This window comes from Trichosurus vulpecula, chromosome 5 (assembly GCF_011100635.1).
Source record: "Trichosurus vulpecula isolate mTriVul1 chromosome 5, mTriVul1.pri, whole genome shotgun sequence".
Taxonomy (NCBI): Eukaryota; Metazoa; Chordata; class Mammalia; order Diprotodontia; family Phalangeridae; genus Trichosurus; species Trichosurus vulpecula.
In genome coordinates, this window is record NC_050577.1 from 277,796,852 (window position 1) to 277,818,189 (window position 21,338).

A 21,338-nucleotide genomic window follows, 5' to 3' on the forward strand; every position below is an offset into this window, starting at 1 on the left:
GGTAAGTTCCCTTGGCTACTTCCCAACTCATCTACCTGGGACAACCCACTGTGCCCCAGAGATATGGAAGAGAGTCTGGAGCTCTTTTGCAATGGAGAGAACGCCTGTCTTCTGAATAGTTTTAAGAGCATTGTCCACTCCAAAGATAGGCACAAATGCCCCAAATGAGTACTCTCTGGCGGCTGCCAGCAGAACCACACATCTCATTCTCATGCAGCAGGCATTGTGGGAAGGAATGAACAATTATCACCTGGCGTTTCTTTACCTGCTTTGAAATACATCGCTTCACTTCTAAATTAATGGTCTCTTTATTTCCTTCTGAAATTTTCCCTTTCTCACTCCCTTAAACAGGTATTTCTATTAACAAAGAATTCATAACCTTTTTAAAAAATGCACCTTTCAGTGATTTATAGGTCTTTCTTCATCAGAAGAAGTGGCTGACAGGTATTATTCTCCCCATTTACAGATGGGAGAACTGAGACCCAGGAAGGAGAAGGGAAGGCTCCCTCTGGTGCTGTGCGGAACTCACAGAAATTCAAACTTTGCACCTGAGAAGCTGTTGTGCCAAAAGTCATTCATTAAATCAGGAGTGGAAATCAGAACTCTCTTTTTTGCTCCATTTGTGCAAAAAGCCATTGGACCACTCCATCTTTGGGTGACTCCCTTAAAAGAGGCGCAGGCCACTGCTAATGATCAAAGAGCAAAGCAAAAATATGAGCAAGTCCCTTGGACTCCTGTGGCCTTTGTGTTGGAGCAGGCTGGACATTCTGCCTTCTCTTTGTGCAGGGTAAATCTGCTTGCCAGAGTACCCGAGTTGGTTTGTGAAACATCATCTATATTAAGAAATTGATAGAAGTAATTCAGGCACTTAAATGGAAGAGCACCACTTGCCCAGAGCAAAAGCAGATAAGCAATGAGTACTTTATTTCTGTCTATAGCCCAGTGTACTAAATGGTGTTTTTATTTCTGCCAGAAAAGCCAGAATGGTTAAAGGATTCTTCTCCCCCATTTAACTTCTGTCATCTTCTACTGGTTTTTTGGTGGGTGGTTTGTTTTGGGTTTTTTCTTTTTTGGTGGCAACTGGGTACCTTTTTTGGTTATGATTTTATGGATCTGAAATAATAACTACCAGTGTTTGCCAAAATGAGTCAGAACAAAAAAGCATTGGGAATTTCGAATACTGCATTTCTTACTTTCCCCAAACAAGGAGAGACTATGGGGAAAGGGCTGTCTCACAAGCAGCACAAGTTGGGAAGATTTCAGCTAGAACACACACAGCAGATGTTAACAATCCTGGAGCCCTAGCTGACTGGACAAACTAAATGTCTGCTTTGCAGATCTCATCTCTTGAAGTCGATGATCACAGCTGTTGATTTCACCAGCTATTGAGCTTCAAAGCATCCCTGTGCTGTAGAGGAAGTGTTCCCATCCTATCACTAATTGGGAAAGCCAAAGGATGATGAACTTTACCAGGGGTCACATGGTCTCTGTGACAGAATCAGTTCTAGAATCCTAAATGCTTGATTTCTCTTTGGTGCCTGGAACTGCTCAGAATTATAGAAGTGGCAGATTGGCGGTGGACATGGACATGGACATGCACATGGGATTATTTCAGTTCCTCAATGGGCAGCAACTCAAACTAAGTGGTGTGGAGGAAATCAAGCAAGGTAATGATAAGAGGAGTACAAATACAAACAACTCTGAGGTTGTGCCTCTCAACCAGCAAAGTAAAAGTTAGAGATAGTCAAAGTTAGAAAGGCTTCAGGAAGACAGGCCAGTTTACCATTATACTATTGATAAAACTGAAACAAGTTTTCTGGAAAGCAATTTGAAATTATGCTGAGAAGTCACTAAGATGTCCCTCTCTTTGAAAGAGATGTGCTAAACAAATACCCCAAAGGTCAAAGAATACTAAAATATTCATAGTATTTTTTGTGGTGTTAAAGAATTGGGAACAATGTAGGTGTCCATTGATTGGGAAATGGAAAAACGAAGTATAGCATATTAATATGGAATAATAACTGCTCAGAAGAAGTGACAAATATGAAGAATTCAGAGCACTGAAAGACATATGAATTGATATAGAGTGAAATAAGCATGGTCAAGAAAAACAGTATACAGGACTACAATAATAGACCTGGAGAGAACAAGGAATCCCAAAATTAATACCACGTAACTATAATGGCCAAGCATGATCCCTGAGGAGAGTTGAGAAAATGCATCTTCCTCCCTTCCTTGTAGAAGTGTGGGGTATTATAGTTGTGGAATGTTGCATATGCCATCAGACATGGTTGATATGTTCAGTTTACTGAACTACTTTTCTAATGTTTGTTTTGTGGGTTGGTTAGCCTGGTAATAGAGGATGGAAGATACATTGAGAAATTATTGTGATGTGACAACCAAAAGCATCAAAAATAATTCTTAAAAATTTTTTGAAACTTCTTACTTAAAAAAATAAAGGAAGTCAAGAAGGGATGTGTAAAGCACTCGGCTTCTTCACTAAGCAAAGGTTTTTCATATAGGATCAAAATTGACTGAAAAATCTTGGAGTTTTCTTTTTTCCTTGTTATGGGAAGTCATTTTCCAAGCACTCATAAGGAGAAAAAAGAAGCCAGACAATTTAAGAGAATTGTCACTCTGGTCCTCGTTGAAGTCTTGCTATGGACTCACCACCGTAATTACATACCAAATAGATATTCACTGTGGTGGTCCTGAGGTAGACCAAAGCTAATCTTCCCTGGACAGTTTCTTAATGGTTCCCAAAGGGAACCCCGGATTAATGAGGTCACCTCAGAAGTAATTAGAGAGCTAATGTTGAAATCCTTTGAAACTATAGCAGAAGGGCAGATGTGACAGTTTTTCACTTGTATTTTCATTAGAGAACAATCTTACAATATCAACTATGCAGGTCAGGGCACTACAGAGCTCTCTCTTGACCCCTCTGTGCAGTATATTCCTGATACTTTGGTATATTTTATTTGATGGAATTGAAGGAGCTGTTTGTGGCTGAAGTGCTAGATGAGAGTCAAGAACACGTGAGGTCATGTCTTCCCCAGGAATGTTGTGGGGGCGGGGGGGAGGGGATAATACATGTAAAGAACTTAGTAAACTTTAAAGTGCTCTATAAATGTTAGCTACTATTACTGTTATTATTATTGGTGAACTAGTAGCTTTTTGCAGAACAAAAGTAGTAGTAAGCATTCTCTGATTTAGAGTTAGACCTTGTTTCACATCCTGGCCCTGCTACTTGCTGCTTCTGTAAACTTGGCCAGGTCCCTTGATTTCTTTGGGTGTCACTCTTCTATTGGGAGGGTGGGCAAGAGTGATGCTTTGACTTTGCAAATGAAAAAAATAAACTGAAGTTGAAAATCAGAAAGGACAAGTGAAAATAAAAATCTATAGATAAGATCTGAAAGATACTTCTTCCTTTTCTGAGGAATAAAATGCTACCCAGGGCTTCAGAACAATCTTTTCCTATACATGTTTCACTTTACTCCCTTTTCTTCTTAAATGGAACAATTTAAATCTTAAATCTGTGCTTAAAGTAGAGGAGCTGTTTCTTCCTTTTCTTGGGAATAAAATGCTACCCAGGGCTTCAGAACAATCTTTTCCTAAACATGCTTCACTTTACCCCCCTGCCATCTTCTTATCAGTCACCTTACTTCTAGAACTTCTAGAACACTGTACTTTAGAAAACTTAAACCTTTTTAGTTCCTGACCCCCCTCTCCCTATCCTGGGGTCTCAGGTTATCATTAGTGAATGCCCCATATGTGGCCCACTATATCAGACTGGCTTTTCCAGCCATATTTTATTGCCCCCCTCCCACCATCTCCCCACTTGCCTTCCCACAAAACTTATGCACCTTCCACATACCCCCATCCTTACCTTTTGTAGTTCTTGAACCATAATTAAATCAATATTGATATTACTACTGGATACTCCCCTATGTGAATTGTTTCCCTCTATTAGAATTTAAGTTTATTGAGGGCAGGACTGTCTTTAAGGACCTTACATTATATTACAGTTACAAAACCAATTGTCTTTGGTTTTGATTTTGTATCCTCAGCATTTAGCTTATAGTTGGTTGGCATATAGTAAAGCATTGAGAAATGCTTTTTCATTCATTCATAGGGAAGGGAGCAGAGAAAATAAAATTGGAAACAATGGGTGAAGCAACCATTTTAATGATATGAAGTATTTTACTTCTAAATAAATGGTTAGGAGAATACAGAATTGCATTCTGCAAGGCAAGGAGGATGCAAATGATAATGGTCATTCATGTCACTATGAGTATATGTCATAGGAAAAATACTGAGTTCTCTTTTAAAGAGTGGTTTTTTGCCAAAATATAGTAGTACTTTTTTGAAGTATAAAGGATTGGTAACAAAGTAAATGCTCATCAATTGGAGAATGTCTAAATAAATTATATTACTTTCATGTATCATGCTAGAAAATATGATCAGCATAAAGAATAGAGAAGCATATACATAATGACTACAACAGTGTAAATGGAAGGAAGAATAACAACTAAAAAGAACCCCATGAAACCGAATGCTCTTAAATTATAATGACCAAGCTTTGCCCCAAAGGCAAGAGAAATGAAAATGTTCACCCCCACTTCTTTGTAAAAGTGGGAGACTATAGATGTAGAACATTGCATATGTCATACTTGGCTGAGGTGTTGATTAGTTTTGCCAAACTTTTTTTTCTTCTTTGTTATTAGGATTTAGATGGAGTAGGGAAAAGAGGAAAGAGTTTAGGAAATGAAAATCATATACTAGTAAAAGATGTCAGAATTTTTGAAAAGATAAAGAGGATTTTTTGGGTTTTAGTTTGACTGCTCTTAGAATAAAATCACAAAGAAACAGGACGCTAAAAGCAAACCCCATTTCTCCTAGACAGAACTGATAGACAAGCAGGTGTTGCCCACCAAGAATATAAAAGTAAGTTGGACATCTTCTAGGGTACCAGTGGCAAAGGCTACAAGGAAATGGAAAAGAACACAAGTCCAGGGAGAGATGGAAAATAGAAGCAAATCCTGCAAGTGACTTTCCAGTTCTTAAAAAGACAAAGCAAACCTGAAGTCATTGGTGCTTAGAAGACTCAAGTATTGAAGAAAGGGGTTTTTTTTTACATCGGCAATTTGGACCCATCTTCCCGAAAGGAGATATAAGAAAACTCTCCTTTCATTCTAGGTTCTTTGTCCCTTTGACTATTTAATTTTTCTTCATTCTCATCTCTTGTCCACGAGGTAGTTTATAGAATTCTTTTCATTTCCTGACTCTACACTTGTTCTTTTGCATAATTGTGTCTCATTTGCATCAAGCAGTGGCCTGAATAAAGGCCACTAAGCTTTCTCCTAGGTGTCTACAAAAGAGGTAGTAAAGTGTTGACATAATCCTAATGGGTGATTAAACCCTGACTTTAGATAAATTCTCTGCCTTCTTGATGGAAAAAACTTGGTAATAGAAAACGTAACTAAATTCATGGACAAGGGCACCTTAAAAGCACCGTAGACAACAATGCATCCTGAGGGAGCTCTATATCCTCTAGCTTTCTCAAACTTTAGCTGTGTTGTCCACTGTCTCAAACTAAGAATAGTCTGTATAGGTCAAACTCCATATTCCTGAGGTGTTTCATTGGAGATATGAAAGGAAAGAAGGGTATGTGTATGTGATGTGTGATATTTGCTTGTTTTATTGCTTGTGCCTCAGACTAACCAAATTGACAGTGATACCTCCTTTTCTGGTAGGTATATCAAGAGTTTCTTTTATTTTTTTAAATTTTGTTTATATTTTTTATTTTTACTTCATCTACATTTCCCAGTATATCCCTACTCCTCTTCCTCTCTAAGGTTCACTTATAACAAAAAATAAAAAAGAGGAAGAAAAACAGTTCAACAAAACTAACTGACACTTTGAGACCAACATTATATTCAGTGTTCTATACCCATAGACCCTCATCTCTTCAAAGAAGGGAGGGAAATACATTCTCATATCTTTTCTTTGAAACTGAGCTTAGTAACTAATTTCACAATATTCAATTTCAATTGTTTTGTTGATGCTCCTTCCAAGTATATTCTAATAATTGTTTATGTCATTTCCTGGTTCTTATATTGTGTGTAAGTTTAACAGGATTTGATCCAATACTGTCCTTTATTTCATTCCGCACCTCTACCCTGACCCTATCAAGCATTAAGTATTTTTAGGATTATTACCCTGAAGAAAACTGCTACCTTCAAGAAAATTACACTGCAATATTGTCTTAACAAAGCTTGTATTTTCAGTTATCTTTTACACTGTCAGGATAACATTGTAATAATTTTGTACATTGTTTCCCAGTTCTCTTCGCTTCACATTCCGTCAGTTCATACAAATTGTCCCATACTTTTCTGTTTCCCTCGTATTCTTAGTTTCTTAATATTCCATTACATTCATTTACCATGATTCTTCAACACTCCTCAATAGATATCTACTTTGTTTCCAGTTTTTAAAATATTTTGGTGTATATGGGACCTTTTATTGGCCTCCTTAGGGTGATTTTCTTAACATAATTCCAAATTATTTTCCAGGGTGCTTTACAGTTCACAACTTCAACAATATTTTATTAGTGAGCCTGTCTTTCTACAACCCTTCCAACACCGACTATTCTTATTTTTTGTCGTCATTGCCAAATTGCTGGTTGTGACATGAAACCTCAGAATTATTTTGGTTTTTATGTCTCTTACTATAAGTGATTTGGATAAATAGTTTTTATTTTTCCTTTTTTAGAAAAACATTGATATATCTTTTGTTTTTATGTCACCTAAATTTCTCCTTATATTTCCTCCATCCCCCTCCTGGAGAGCCATCCTGTATAACAAACAAAAAAAAAAGTTTCTTGAAAAAAAAAAAGGGGAAGAAGAGAAAAAATAAACAAAACTGATCAATAGCATACATTAAAAAACTTCAAAAATAGATGCAATATTCTGTACCTGTGGACCTCCCATCTCTGCAAAAGAGTTGAAAGAAGTGTCTTCTAATACATTTTTGTTGAGGCCATGCTTGTTCTTTGTGATTGTGTAACATTCGCTTTCAGTAAATGTTAGCAGTGTTAACATTCACTTGCATTTCTTTCCATTTGTGTTTTTGTCATCATTGTGTATATTATTTTCTTTGCTTTTCTTACTTTACTCTGCATCAATTCATGTAAATCTTTCCATTCCTTTCTCTGTTCTTGTCATAGTTGTTCTTATCACTGTTCATTTTAGCTATTTTTCAAATGATGGGCATCTACTTTGTTTGCTACCACAAAAATACTACTATAAATGTTTCAGTGTACATGGAAACTTTCACCAACCTCCTTGGGGTATATCCTGGGCCATAGAATCAGGGTCAAAGGATATGGACATTTTATTCACTTTATTTGCATAGGTCCAAATTGCTTTTCAGAATGGCTGAACAAGTTCACAGCTTCACCAAGAACATATTAGTGAGCCTGTTTTTTTGAAACATCTTCAACATAGACTGTTCCTAATCTAATCTGTGTCACTTTGCTGTGTGTTAGGTGAAGTCTCAAGGTTGATTTGGAGCATTCTTTCATATGATCGTTATTAGTTTATAATTCTTTTCTTGAGAACGATGTGTTTATATCCTTTGACCACTTATGAAAGAATGCCTTTGGGTCTTATATATTTGTGTTAGTTGCCTGTATATCTTGGACATCAGATCCTTATTAAGGATATTTGAAATAGATGTTTCCCCCTCACTTGGCTGCTTCCCTTATCTTAGTTAGTTTTTTTCCCTATAAAATCCTCCTTAATGTCCCTGTAATTGAGATGATGTATTTTGTCTTTTGTGATTGCCTTTATCCCTTGTTTGGTTCAAAATTGTCCCAGTAGCTATAATTTGTAAAATTATGGCTTTTTCCACAATTAAAAAAAAATGATGTGACCTTTTCTATCTGAGTTACGTACCTATTGATTTGGAACTTATATCTACTATGATCTTATTTTGTTATATGGTATAAAATATTGGTCTAAACCTAAATTCTGCTCACCTGCTTTTAAATTTTTCCAAATTCTTATCATATAGTTTGCATTATTTATGGTTGTCCCTACCTTTGTCAAGACTGTTGCTCAGAGGAATAATAAACTACAAAAACAGCAAATGAACCACAAAGAATCTTACTGATGTTTCAGCAGGAGGTATTAACTTTACACTATGTGTGGGTTTGCTAGGAGTTGATCCAACATTGGCCTTTATTTTCACAACTCTTCTTCCCCTGCATCCTGCCCCCCCCATCCTAGTTATACATCAAGCATTCAGTATTTTTAGGATTATTACCCTCAAGAAAATTGGTACCTTCAAGAAGAGCTGCCTTGCAGTATTATATCAATAAGGCTTGTATTTTCAGTTACCTTCTACAGTGTCAGGATAACATTGTGGCTTTTGGGGTCCCCTTGTCATTTCCATTCTCAATACCATTTCTTCCATTTCTCTACCATTTTGTAAACAGGCATCCATTATTGATATAATAGTTTATCTTGTCATATTACCTAAGTAGTGTTTACTAATATTTGGTTTCTAGCTACTTCATTAATGTCACTTAAAAAAAACTTGAGTGGAAAGAGGCTAGATATTGAAAATTCAGATTCAATGCAAAGTCTAAGGGAGACTCAGCCCATTTTAATTAATGATTACTAAAAATCTAGTGGGTACTACACAGACTCGTAGCCTTAGGGCCTTCTGGGCCCATCACTATTCGATCTTTCTTAGGTCTATGGGCAGTATGATGTCTTTGCCCAGCCCATTTTCCCTATAGCTCCCACCCACCATTGCGGTTTCCCAGCTACTGCCCAGCCATCTGCATCTGTATTGCTTTTCTCTAGGCTATGTTCCGGTGTGTTCCTGGCAGTGGTCCTTACTGCCTGCCCTAGTATATAGTCACCTACTGTTGGCTTAAAGGGCAGTAGCTCACTGCTTTGGCATCCTGATGTGTAAATATTTGTCAAAGGGTGGGGGTGTTTTCCCATTCCCCAAAAAGCATTCTGAAAAATGTCCCTGTTTTCTTAGTCATATTTCCAGGCTGTGGGTCAGGCAGCCCATTCATTCCTTGGCTGTTGGCAGACACTGGCTTGGCCTCAGCTGGCCATGAGCAGCATGCAGCAGCCTTCCACACTATCACCTTAAAGCTTCTGTACAAGGGAGTTCTGGACTCCCAGGGAATAGTGGGAAATGTGTTCACGGTGAGGGGAACATTGCTTCCTTCATTGAAGGAGTCCTACATCTCTCCCATATAACTTTCCTACCTCTTCCACTCCAGCTTGATATTGGTTACATGAACAGGATGAGAAAAAAAATGGACAAAGCTAACTAAGCAGGCTTATTGGGAACTTTGAGTAGCGCTTAGTTACGTACTAACGTTTTCATTTCAGACAAGGTAGAAATGATTTCTATGCCATGTTGTATCTTTCCTGTATCAAATTGGCATTGATGGTGTCACCATCAGGTGCTTTGAATTGGTTTTTTGCTATTGGTGATAGATTTACACCGGGGCATCCATATTCTCACCTTGTTCTCCTTAGGAACCTTTGCAAAGTGGTTGACTAAATTGAGGTGTGTAGCCATGGAGCAGAATTTGTCTTTGGGCAGAATTGAGCCTTTGATCTTGACCTCATTAGGACCATTCTTTAATAAGCATGAGCTTAAGATATATTGAAGGTTTGTTTTAATTGTTAGCACAGCCCCAGTTGATTAAAGTGACTGTTAATGTGCCTGATTAATTCCCATGCACTTTTCTTTTTGTGCCCCTACCAACTTTCTCTAAGTCTTAACTTCTAAAGCCCTTTTATCCCCTTTCTCCATTCACTCTTCCCAACCCCTACATCCTTTTATGCCTGTCTTCTAGTATAGTCATTTGTCCTTTTTCTCAATCACACACACATGCTTGCATGCACACACACTCTCTTTCCTTTATGTGCCATGTTGCCACTAACCACCTTTCATCTTCTTGGTCAGAAATTGGTAAGGAGTGTAAGAAACCCTTGAATGTCATTGTAGAACAAGGGCATTGTCTTTCAGACTGAATTGACTGGGGAAGCATACTGAAGTTGTTAGTACATCTATATACAGCATAACTGTTTAAAACTAATATAATGTTTATACAAATTTTCTTTCTTCCCTAGATCATCAATTTCTATATGAATATGATAATGGAGCGAAGTAAAGAAAAGGGAATGCCAAGTGTCCATGCATTTAATACCTTTTTTTTTACCAAATTAAAAACGGCTGGGTATCAGGCAGTGAAACGGTGGACAAAGAAAGTGGATGTTTTCTCTGTGGACATTCTTTTGGTACCTATTCACCTGGGAGTACACTGGTGTTTAGCGGTGAGAACCTTTGATGAATTTTAAAAGAAACATGGACGTGAAGAATGAACTGTGGTTCTTCATCTTCACTTGGGACCAGGAAGAAATTAGAATGACCTTTAGGAGAAGGGTTACAGATTGGAGAGAAGGAAGAACTTCCTGTCAGGATTAGGTGACACTAGACAACTTTCAAGAAAAATAGAATTTTCTTTGATGGGGATTAAAAACAAAGGGAAAGAGAGCAGCTGGGTGAGTTGCAGGATAAAGGGAAGACCAAGAAGACTTCTCAGGAGTGCTGTACCAGAGGGTCTGTGACTCTTATTTCCTGACTGTATCTGTGACCATGATTCATCTTGCATGCCTACTGATTTAATGATTTATACAACTAAATATTAGTCATATAATTAGTTCAGCATATTTGTGAAATTGTCCAAATTTTTAAGTTGGAAAGTAAAAGTTCACTTTTGTATTGTTTTTAAAAAAAGTTATTAAACACATACAGTATGCAAAACACTGTAAGTATAGTGCTTAAGAAAATACAAAGATAAATAATGCAGTCCCCGCTCTCATAGAACTTCCAATCTAGTAAGGAAAATAAGACATGTACACACATAACCATAATATAAGATAAAATGTTTTAAGTTCTTTAGAGAGACAAAATGCTATCAGTTCAGAGGACAGAAATATTCTTGATGTAGGGAACATCAGAGAAGGTATGGTGGTGGCAGAAAGAACAGAATCCATTATCAATCATCAGATATTTATTAAGCACCTACTCTGTGTCAGGCACTGTGCTAAGTATCACCATTAGTCATTGGCACAATTAGTCACATTACTATCACTTGACTATCCTATTAGGCACAGTGATCCCATGATGCTTTTGTCAGATTGCTTTTTTTTTCCCTCATTGATCCATGTTTTGTAATTGAAAAAATTAAGGTCCATAGATAATCTTAGATCGGCTTATGAGGCAAACAGATGCTCAGGCTTCACCTTGGGCTCTCAGTGCCTTCTATCATTCAGACAGGAGTATAGTGTCTCCCAACTGGTGACCCTCAAAGTATCTGGGTAGGGAAAGTTCAGGAAGCCTGTTTTGTTCACTTTGTAAACAGTCTTTTCTTACTCCTAGGTAATAGACTTCAGGAAGAAGTATATCACCTATTATGATTCAATGGGTGGAATAAACAGTGAAGCTTGCAGGATCTTGCTGTAAGTAGGGAACTTTCAATAGACATAATTAGATATCAGGTGGCATGTGTGGTGTTTTCCAACTCTTGAATTATTAGAAAATTAGGAAAATGGGTCTGGTAAATCATATCTATTTTTCATCAAAAATTGGGGTATCATGTGAATGCAAAATAAGTGTATGTGTATATATATAAGTGTACGTGTGTGTGTATAAATGTATGTTTACACATACACACACATATATACAAGTATGTGTATATATGCGTGTGTGTATGTATGTGTATATATTCCACATGGTTTAATATGTGTGTATATATACAAACACATACATGTATGTATATATGTGTATGTGTATATGCATACACATAAGTGTGTGTGTGTGTGTGTGTGTGTGTGTGTGATGTGGAGTGGCATGATGGATGACACCTAGATTCAGGGTCAAGAAGACCTGAGTTAAAGTTATATATTGACTCTCTGTTCCTGGGCGAGTCATTTAAACTCTTAAGTATCTCAGGCAACTCCCTAAGCTGAGTCAAAGAACAGATGCCTTATTGTACTAACAGAGTCCTCATTGGGAATTCCCTATACCAGTGAAATCACAGATTCCGTTCCCAAAAAACATGTATGTGTATGTGTGTATGTGTATATATATATATGTGTATATATATATATATATATATGTACATATATATATATATATGTACATATATATATATATATATATGTAAAATCTAATAACAGTAATAACACTAATATTAAAAATTCAGCTGGATGGGGAGAAACCAGGAAATAACTGCCTCAGTGTATCAAATCAGAAACTCTGAAAATTAGAAATGATCTTAGGACTCCTACTTTGTTAGATTAGAAAGATTAAAGTAACATCATCTATGAAGCACCCACTATGTTCCAGACACTGTGGTAGGTGTTAAGGATACAAAGACAAAAGTGAAATAGCTCCTGCCCTCAAGGAGTTTACAGTCTTGTGAGGGGAGGCAGGTTTAAATCTAAGTCTATACAAAATAGGTACAATAATTTGCAGTGCATGGGGACAATCAGGAAGCTCTTCATGTCAAAGGCGGTGCTTAATCAAATTGATTTCGGTTGAGTGAGAAGTTCATAAGGTTGAGAGGTGTAGGTGAGAAAGTGTAAACAGCTTTTTCTAGGAGTTTGGCTGTGAAAGAGGATGATTCAGAGGATACTAGGATCTATTGAGACATTTTTAAGGATGGTGGAGACTTAGGTGTGTCTTCAGGCAGCAGAGAAGAAACAAGTAGATAGGGAGAGATAAAAGACAAAAGGAAGATAGAGCGGAAGACTGTAGGGGCAATTTGCTGAAGAAGACAGGAAGAGATAGGATCATGTAAAGGGTTGGCCTTTATGAGGAGAAAGGCCACCTCTTCATCAGGAGGAAAGAATGGAGGATGATGTCAGAGGCTTTTGAGATGTAGAGAAGAGAAGAGGGAGCTCATGGCAAATGGCCTCAATTTTCTGAGGAAATAGATGACATGAAGCAGTGTCCTCAATTGTGAAGATGGGTAGAGGGGTTGGTGTGGGAGTTTGAGGAGAGTTTGGAAAATTGCTATGGCGAGTAGAATAGAGATCAGTTACAAATTATTATTGAACCTAATCAGCATAGTCATATGACTTCCTGTAGCACCATTCAGCATAGGGAGATTGTGGGAGTGATCTAGGATTAGGGTTTGTAAAGAATAATCAGTGACAGGACAGGGACACAAAAGATTCAAGAGTTGAGGAAAGTATAGTGTTGAACTAGTTAACTAAAGGGTCAAGATTGGGAAGGGAGAAGAGTGAAGCCAGTGCAGGGGTATAGCCAGAGAGGGTTCTGAGGAGTGGAAAGATCAGGCCATAGTGAAAACAAAGAATAAGTTTGATAGGAATGAAGCATCGAGAGATTAGGTTATGATTGGAATGAAGGGATTTCATAGTTCTTGGTCACAGAAGTGGTACAGTTGTGGATGATGACAAGACCAAGAGTGTGACTAAAAGTGGAGTGGAACAATATGGAATATGAGAGTTGGGTAGGTTAAGAATGTGGTGGTTAGAGTGTTTGAGAGAACATCAGCATCTAGGTTCAATGTTCTTTCGTCTTTTGAATCTGAATAACAGTTTAGGGTTCTTTCCTCCATGTTATAATATTTCTCTTGTTGCCCTGTTAGCTGGGGTGAATTTAGAATTCAGGGTTAATTTCTTTCACAAGATAACTAAAACTTAGTAATAGTATACAAAGCTATACTAATCAATGTCATTGACCACCTAGACACTTCTAGAAATGTAGCTCTTACCACATGCCTCCTGAATTCAAAAGGACTAAACTAATTAAAAAGAAATAGCAATTCATTCCTGAGTGCTATTGAGGAGGAGATCATACCTGACTCATCCCTGTCTTTGGTCACATGCAGGATATGAGTTTGGTTCTTAAGCATCTTGTGCAATTTAAAAGGCAAGCAATGCCCCCAAGATTCCCAGAGAAAGCACAGCAATTCTTAGGTTCTACTCAGCCCCCCAAGCCTCAGGTCAGAAAGAGCATCATCTATTTCATCCGAGATGATAGGTTCTTAATGTATAGACAACAGAACTGTTTGGAAAATAGAGAACTATGATTAGACTTCTCTGTAGCATCATTAAATTTTAAAGCTGGAAGGAACTTTGGATTTAGCCAAAATCTCTCATTTTAATCATTCTCTTTCAACTCCTGTAGGCAGTACCTAAAGCAAGAGAGCCTTGACAAGAAAAGAAAAGAATTTGATACCAATGGCTGGCTTCTCCTCAGCAAGAAAAGCCAGGTATGGTGCTTACTGTTCTGTTGTTGCATCCTAGAAGTCCAAATTCTAGGGCCACTAACTTAATTCCACAGCAGATTCTTCTCTGTTCTTGGTGTCAGCCTTAGCAGTTCAGGTACTGGGACCCCAAATTCCCTACCTCCTTTGCTAAGATGATCACCACTGAGGTCAGAGCAATTAGGAGAGTTATTGAGGATTTCATCGCAGGTTAGATTTCAGGGGTCAGGTGGCCTGAACTCTGGTACCAGTTTAAATGCTGGTTAAGGGGGGTTGTGGAAGCACAAGAAATTCAGCTCTGCTACAAGTTAAAAAAAATACAAAGTCATAGCCATGACTGAAATGCCACATTCTGTCTTTAGTTCTTCATTTTTTTCTGAAGGAGAGGTAGTTGGTTCATTTAGGAAAGATGATCTCTCACAACCCAGGAAAATACCTTTAGTGTGTCTACCCCTTGAAGCCCACTCAAATCCAGGAGTAGAGGACTAAGGAGTCAGATGAGTTGTTTTCCTTTCAGGAAATTCCCCAGCAGATGAATGGGAGTGACTGTGGGATGTTTGCCTGTAAATATGCTGATTGCATTACCAAAGACAGACCAATCAATTTCACACAGGTGAGTGGATGAAGTCATGGGGAAGGTCTGTAAAGTCTTTGTATCTTCAGGCTGCCCCAAAACCAGACACACACACACCACACCAAACAGATACACACATACACACACACACACACTCTGGGCATTGACATGATCTTTAACATACTTCAGCCTGTAAGTTATGACATAGTAGTCACTGGTTATTCCACATAATATAAGCTGAAAGAGTCATGAGTGAGACAAAGTAAGACCAAGTTATTCCCTTTAGGGACACAACTCCTGTTATTAACTAGGAACTTTGGACTTAGTCAGAACTGCTTCTCTTTCTCCCCAGCCCCTCCCCCCTCCCCCCCCCCCCCCCCCAAAAATCAAAGAGACAAGACCAGTGGGTTTGGTTTTGAGGTTTTGGCATATGGCTTCAAGCTAGGTTGGAAGAAGCCTTACCTCAATGTCCTTTGGAACCCCAGTTAACTCATGGAACTCTTCCTCTTATATTATATATACATATATATACATACATATATATATATATGTATATATACACATATATATACATATATATATATATATATATATTTTATATGTTATACATAGCATTTTAAAGTGATTTTGCCTCTACCATGGCCTCTGGAAGTCCATGGAGATAAGTGTAACACCTTATTTGAAACATAATCTCACTTTGTTGAGACAGGAAACTTCAAGCAACAAGTTACTCAGGGTGTTATGTAAAGAAAGGGGAGCCCACCAGAAAATTTTGAGTAATATAACCTGGAGAAGACATAGAAAATAAATTAAAAGTCGAATCTAGGCTTGAGAAGAATAAGCAGAAGACCAAGAGCATTTGGGCAGTGACACAGAGTTATATGATGCCCAAGGAGCCTGTGTTTGAGTGTTATAGACTGAAGAAGAGCTCAGGGAAGACTTAATAGAAGAGGTGGTATTTGAGTTGGATTTAAAAGAATACACTTAAGCAGAAGATGAGAGAGAGAAGACATGGGAAGCAGTTTGAACAGTGGCCAGAAAAGCCCAGGGAGTGTTTGGGGGACAGAGAATAGTCCCGTTTGACCAGTGCTTAGGGGACTTGGAGGGGAATGTGAGATAAGCTTGGAGAAGTAGGGTGACCTCCCATTATGGCAGAACTTCACTGCCAGGCAAAATGGTTTGAACTTTACTCAGCTGGTTGTAGGGAATCACTGAAGATTTTTAAGCAAGGGAATAACATTACCAGACCTGTACATAAGAAAGTACATTCTGGCCAGCAGGATTGCAAAAGGATTGGAAGGGGGAGAGATTAGAAGTAGAATAGATTGTAAGTCAAGGTGGGTGGTAATGAACTCTTATACTAGTATGGCAGCAGTAGGAATAGAGAAGAAGAAATGGGTGGGAGGGAGATTTTGGAATGAGATAGGACTTGGTATGTAATTGCGTATAATTAGTAAGGGAATAATAATAAAAAAGGAAATTTTAATTTAAAAACCAAAAAGTAAGGGGTGTGGAAATTTGACTCAAAAGTAACACTCAAATTTTGAAAGACTTGAGTGAATAGTGGTTCTACCAATAGAAATGATGAAATTAGAAGGATTAAGTTTATGGGAAAAGATAATAAACTCGGTTTTGTACATGTTAAGTTTGAGGACATCTAGTAAAGATGTCCTTTTAGCCATTGGAGATGTGACTATGAAGATCAAAAGAGAGGTCAGGGGTAAAGACAAGGATTTGAAAGTCAGCTGCACAGAATTGAAACCAGGAAAATGAATCAGAATGCTAAGGGAAAGGCTGTAAAAATAAAAGAGAAGAGGGCTAAGTATAGAACATTGGGGAAGAGAAGAGAAACTAATGAAGAGGTGGAGGACTGGCTAGAGAGATAAGAGAAACAGGAAAAAAACATGTTTCTTCTGAAACCATAGAAGAGGCCCCAGAATTTTGACTACCCCAAAGGCAATACTCAATAGTATCAACTGCTGCAGAGAGGTTAAGAAGAATGAAGATTTGGCCATTGAAACTTAATTGGTTGAAATTGTAAAGGTGGTTTCAGTAGAAGGGGAAGCCAGATTGCTAGAGGTTAAGGAGAAAGGAAGAGATCAAGACATTGACTATAGACAACTTATTCCAGAGGTTTGACAATGAAAGAAGTTGGGATGATAAGGTGGCTGGACTGATAATCAAACAAGGCTTTGTCTTTAGCATTGGGAACACCTGATGTTTGTAGGCTTGTGGGAAAGACCTAGTGGAGTGAAAAGATTGAGGATACATGTGAGGGGAGGGGATAAATGGCTAGAGCAAGGTCTTGGAGGAGGTAAGAAGGGAGGGCACAGATAACCTTAGCCAGGAATAAAGACTCATCTTACTCTGGAATAGAAAGAAATTCAATTCAGCAAATACTGAGTAGGAAAAAGTATGTATGTAATGCTGGTTTAAATGGTTTAAATGGAATTTAGAGAGCTCCTGTCCAGTGACCATGATCTTAACCGAGTGGAAGGTTGTGTCATCTACTATAAGCATGGAGTGTTTGGGGTATGATTGGGACTTGAAGATACGTGAAGAGATTTATTGAGAGTGAAAATGGAGTCAATAAGAAGAGAGCAGAAGGCTTGGCTAGCAGCTACAAGGGCTTATCTGAGGTGATTGACCTCCATGTAAACTGGGTGGGATCAACTTGATTTGTGACTTACACCATCTGAAGAGTGTAAACATATTGGATATTAGGGGTCACCTAGGATTGAAGGTCAAGTCAGGTATCATAGAAGGCCTAAAGAAGCAGAGTCACATTACCTTTCTGAGTACTTTGCGTAGACTTAGGCCCACATGGTGTCAGTGAGAGAGCTACAGTATCATTTCAGGTAGAAAGTTGGGGGAAAGCTGAAAAGTGAAAAAGCATAAAGTATAATCAAGAATATATAATTTTAAATAAAAGTAGGGACTATTGTATTACTGCTGCAAATCCTTGGAAATCAAGAGGGAAGGAATGAGGAAAGTAGGGCTGGGACAGTTTCTTGAGTGTCATTAATGTCATTAAAGGGCCACGGGGCGAAGTTTGAGGGATCTTCTTCAAAAACCTGAGCATGTTTCTTTGTCTTCCCTAGCAACACATGCCATACTTCCGGAAGCGGATGGTCTGGGAGATCCTCCACCGCAAGCTTCTTTGAGAGCCACCATGGTCAGCAGTCGCTAGCCTCGTGGGGGACCAGCTCTGAGCTGTTTCCAAGGTCTCTGGCCAAGAAGCCTTGGGAACAATTGCTCCCACTTTGTTTTTTTTGTTTTTTTTTTGTTGTTGTTGTTTTTTTAAACCTAAAGAACTTCAGTCCTGGACCAGATCCTGGCACGATACGTTCACAAGCACACCTGCCTTTCCTTTTGTATCTCAGAACCTATTTTTGCAACGTAACTTTGGTGCTGTGAAGAGAGAGGGTAAGGGATTTTCTCAAGCTGAAGAGAGACACTGTTTTCCCCTTCTCCAGTTCTGCCATCTTCTTTTGAAAGGGCTCTAACCACCCCCAGTCCTTGTTAACCAAAATGGGCCCTGCAAGTTTCATTAAGATCTGAACAGGCTTGGAAATTTTCTATTTCAGATCTACTGCTGGTGTTGGGTTGTATTGGGAGGTAAGGGTATGTGCACATGCATGCTTGCCCACACACAACTGTCAAAGTTTGTGGACAGGAATGTGTTTAAACTGGAATTCTGGGTACATGCATGGACCAATGTTCCTTTTTAATCTCTCCCACATGGAAGCTGACTTTATCATCTCCCATCTCCTCCTGTTCCTTTCCCATACTTCATTTGCAGAGTAACATGCAGGTCCTGGAGCCCCCAAAAGCCCTTTCCCTAGATGTGGGGTTTTGCCTAGGATTGGAGTTTTTGGGATAGGGAGACCCACACAGGAAGCAGATTAGAGAAGCAACAAAGTACCATTTTCACTGGCTCCCATTTCTGAGCAAGAGAAAGGACCTCAGTCTTTAACATAAAATTCCAGCATTGAATGAATGTAGGTCCAGTCCAATCTGTGGCAAGTTAGTTTAAATATATTTCTAACCACAGAGAATGTAATATATGTATTTCACAAGGAAATGCTTCTTTTTTAAAAAAGGAAAAAAAGCCGAGTGTGTTCATCAGTCGGCCTGCAGACTTGTTTCCATTTTCCAAATTTAGCTCTAGCACGCACAGAGCTCAAGCCCTGTATGCAGGGTATTCATGGGCTTTCTGACAGAACCTTTTGAAACTTGAATGAATTTTGGCTGAGGAGAGGGTGGAGGGTGCAGCATGCAGTGGATAATGAAGTGTTCAGCTCTAGGACAGACAGGGTTTGAGCTTCCTGAATTGGGATGCAAAAATCTCTGCTCTTTCTGGTACCCTCCTCCCCACAGTCCAAGAACCTCCTTGGGCTTGGGTAGTGAAGATGAACTGTCAGTGTCATTTTGTACTTAAGTTCCAAAAAAGGAACATTTTATACTCTTTTTCTGTATTGTAATAGGTAGTTTTGTATTGAATCCTTTTCTCCTCTTCCCCTTATCCCCATCCTATCTCTTCTCATATCGCACTTTTCCTGGTCTCATTTGAAGATCTTATTGTTTTCTACTGAGCTTGTTTAGTACATTTTTGTATGTTTGCCACGAGTTACAATTTTGAAATGAAAATTATTTTTTTTAATATTCCATTGTTAACTGAATGTTGATGTGTCCATCCCAGCAACCATCCTATCTCTTTAACAGTCTGCCTTCTTGGGAAAGGCCACTTTTTTTTCGTGTTTTGTATAGGAAATAAATGGCTTTCAATATCATGACTGTGGTTACCCTTCAGATTCTCTTTAAAAAGCCATTGGCATGTTAGTTTTCTACAGAACTGTAGCACTTTGTCTGGTTCTCATTATTTGTTGTTATTAAAGAGGCCCTATGGTATAGAAGCTAGAGAACAAAATTTAGGGTCCAGACACTTCATAGTTCAAAGACTTGCACTTGCTTTCTGTGTGATCTTGGACAAGTTACTTCTCCTTTTGGTCTCACCTGCAAATACAATATGGAGTTGACTAGACAACCCTAAGTTTCCTTTAGGGAATATGATAGGATGGAAAATGCACCAGGCTAGGGGTCAGGACAACTGAATTCTCATCTAGGCTCTATCATTAACTAGCTGTAGAACTGGGTTCAAGGTTCTTTATTTCTGTGTCTTCTGTCATTATTTTTCAAAGGAAGATGGAAAAACTAACCGACCTAATTTATAGGATTATTATGAAACTCAAATGAGATAATCTATAAGAGAGTGTTTTGGAATATATGAAGGTTTGCACAAGGGATTGTTGATGTGTGCATCTCATCATCTGTGACCTGATTCCCCCTCTCCCTCTCCTTTAACTTTACTAGATTTTTCAGAAAGCATGAGCTGATGGTCCTGTTTAGGGGTCCACATAGTGGGATAAGGATAGGCCCCTAGGGTGGCACAATCCATCTTATATCCTTCCTATAGATGATGTCCAGGCATACCTGATTGCTGGTGGGTAGAAGCTCATTCTCATCAACCAGCTCCCTGCTTCAACCAACCAGCAAGCATTTATTAAGTACCTACTGTGTGTCAGGCATGGTGCTAGGTGCCAGTGATACAGATGTAATGAATGAAGCAATCCATACTCTCAAGGAGCTGACATTTTAATGGAATGGAGAAGAAAGAAGATGGTCAGAGGAGGCCCATTACTGGTCTGTCTGCAGGGTGTGTTGCTTACCTTAATTTCAAAAAGGAAAAAATCAAGCCTGTCAAATGCATTTACACCACATTTAAAGGTATTACTGCTTGATTGTTTTAACTTCTATATTGTCTTTCTTGTTTTTATTTTCCATACCCTTTACTCTTTCATCACCACTTTTAAAGAGAAATGCTTTTAAGGAGTGACGCATTCTTTTCTCTCTCAGACACTTCACAAGATCCCCTCTATGTCACATCGTCCCCTACCTTTCAAGGCCTCCTCTAGATCGCTTCCCAGGTAGCCTTTCTTAAGTAATTATACTCTTCTCTCTTAGGCTTGAATCTTTACAACTTTCTCTACTATCTGTTTGTTCTCTGTCAAGAAGAGCTGCATATTTTACTGCCTCACATTTCCACTGCCTTGTACCAGTTATTCACAAAACTGAGATGGACCCAAGGAAAGAATGGATCCCTATCTCTTCAGCTCAGCAACAAGGCCATGAACCTGTGCTTGTTTGCATTGCTGGTTGAATGATTCAGGGTGTGTGTGGTGGGGGCGGGGGGTGCGGCATAGAGTGCAGGAAGGAGAAATGGAGTCCTGTGAACAATTCCAAATTAGACCAGATTTATGTTTCTAGGCTTTAGTCACAGGGCCTTCCCCTGATTCACTCCTCATACTAGTATCCATCCTCTTCTGCTACAAAATATGAAATGATGTCCAAACATAGAATTGAGATTTG

At 38.6% G+C, this 21,338-nt stretch overlaps 1 protein-coding gene across 1 annotated transcript in view; it reads left to right on the top strand.

Annotated features, from left to right (window-relative positions):
* SENP1 (SUMO specific peptidase 1) overlaps positions 1-19,702 on the top strand; it is a 77,387-nt gene extending 57,685 nt beyond the window's left edge. Inside the window, exons 14-18 of the mRNA XM_036760435.1 lie at positions 10,167-10,370; positions 11,479-11,558; positions 14,257-14,341; positions 14,853-14,948; positions 18,011-19,702. Coding sequence (XP_036616330.1) covers positions 10,167-10,370; positions 11,479-11,558; positions 14,257-14,341; positions 14,853-14,948; positions 18,011-18,073 — 528 coding nt within the window. The 3' untranslated portion in view covers positions 18,074-19,702. The remainder of the gene's footprint in view (positions 1-10,166; positions 10,371-11,478; positions 11,559-14,256; positions 14,342-14,852; positions 14,949-18,010) is intronic.
* The last annotated feature ends 1,636 nt before the right edge of the window (positions 19,703-21,338 follow it).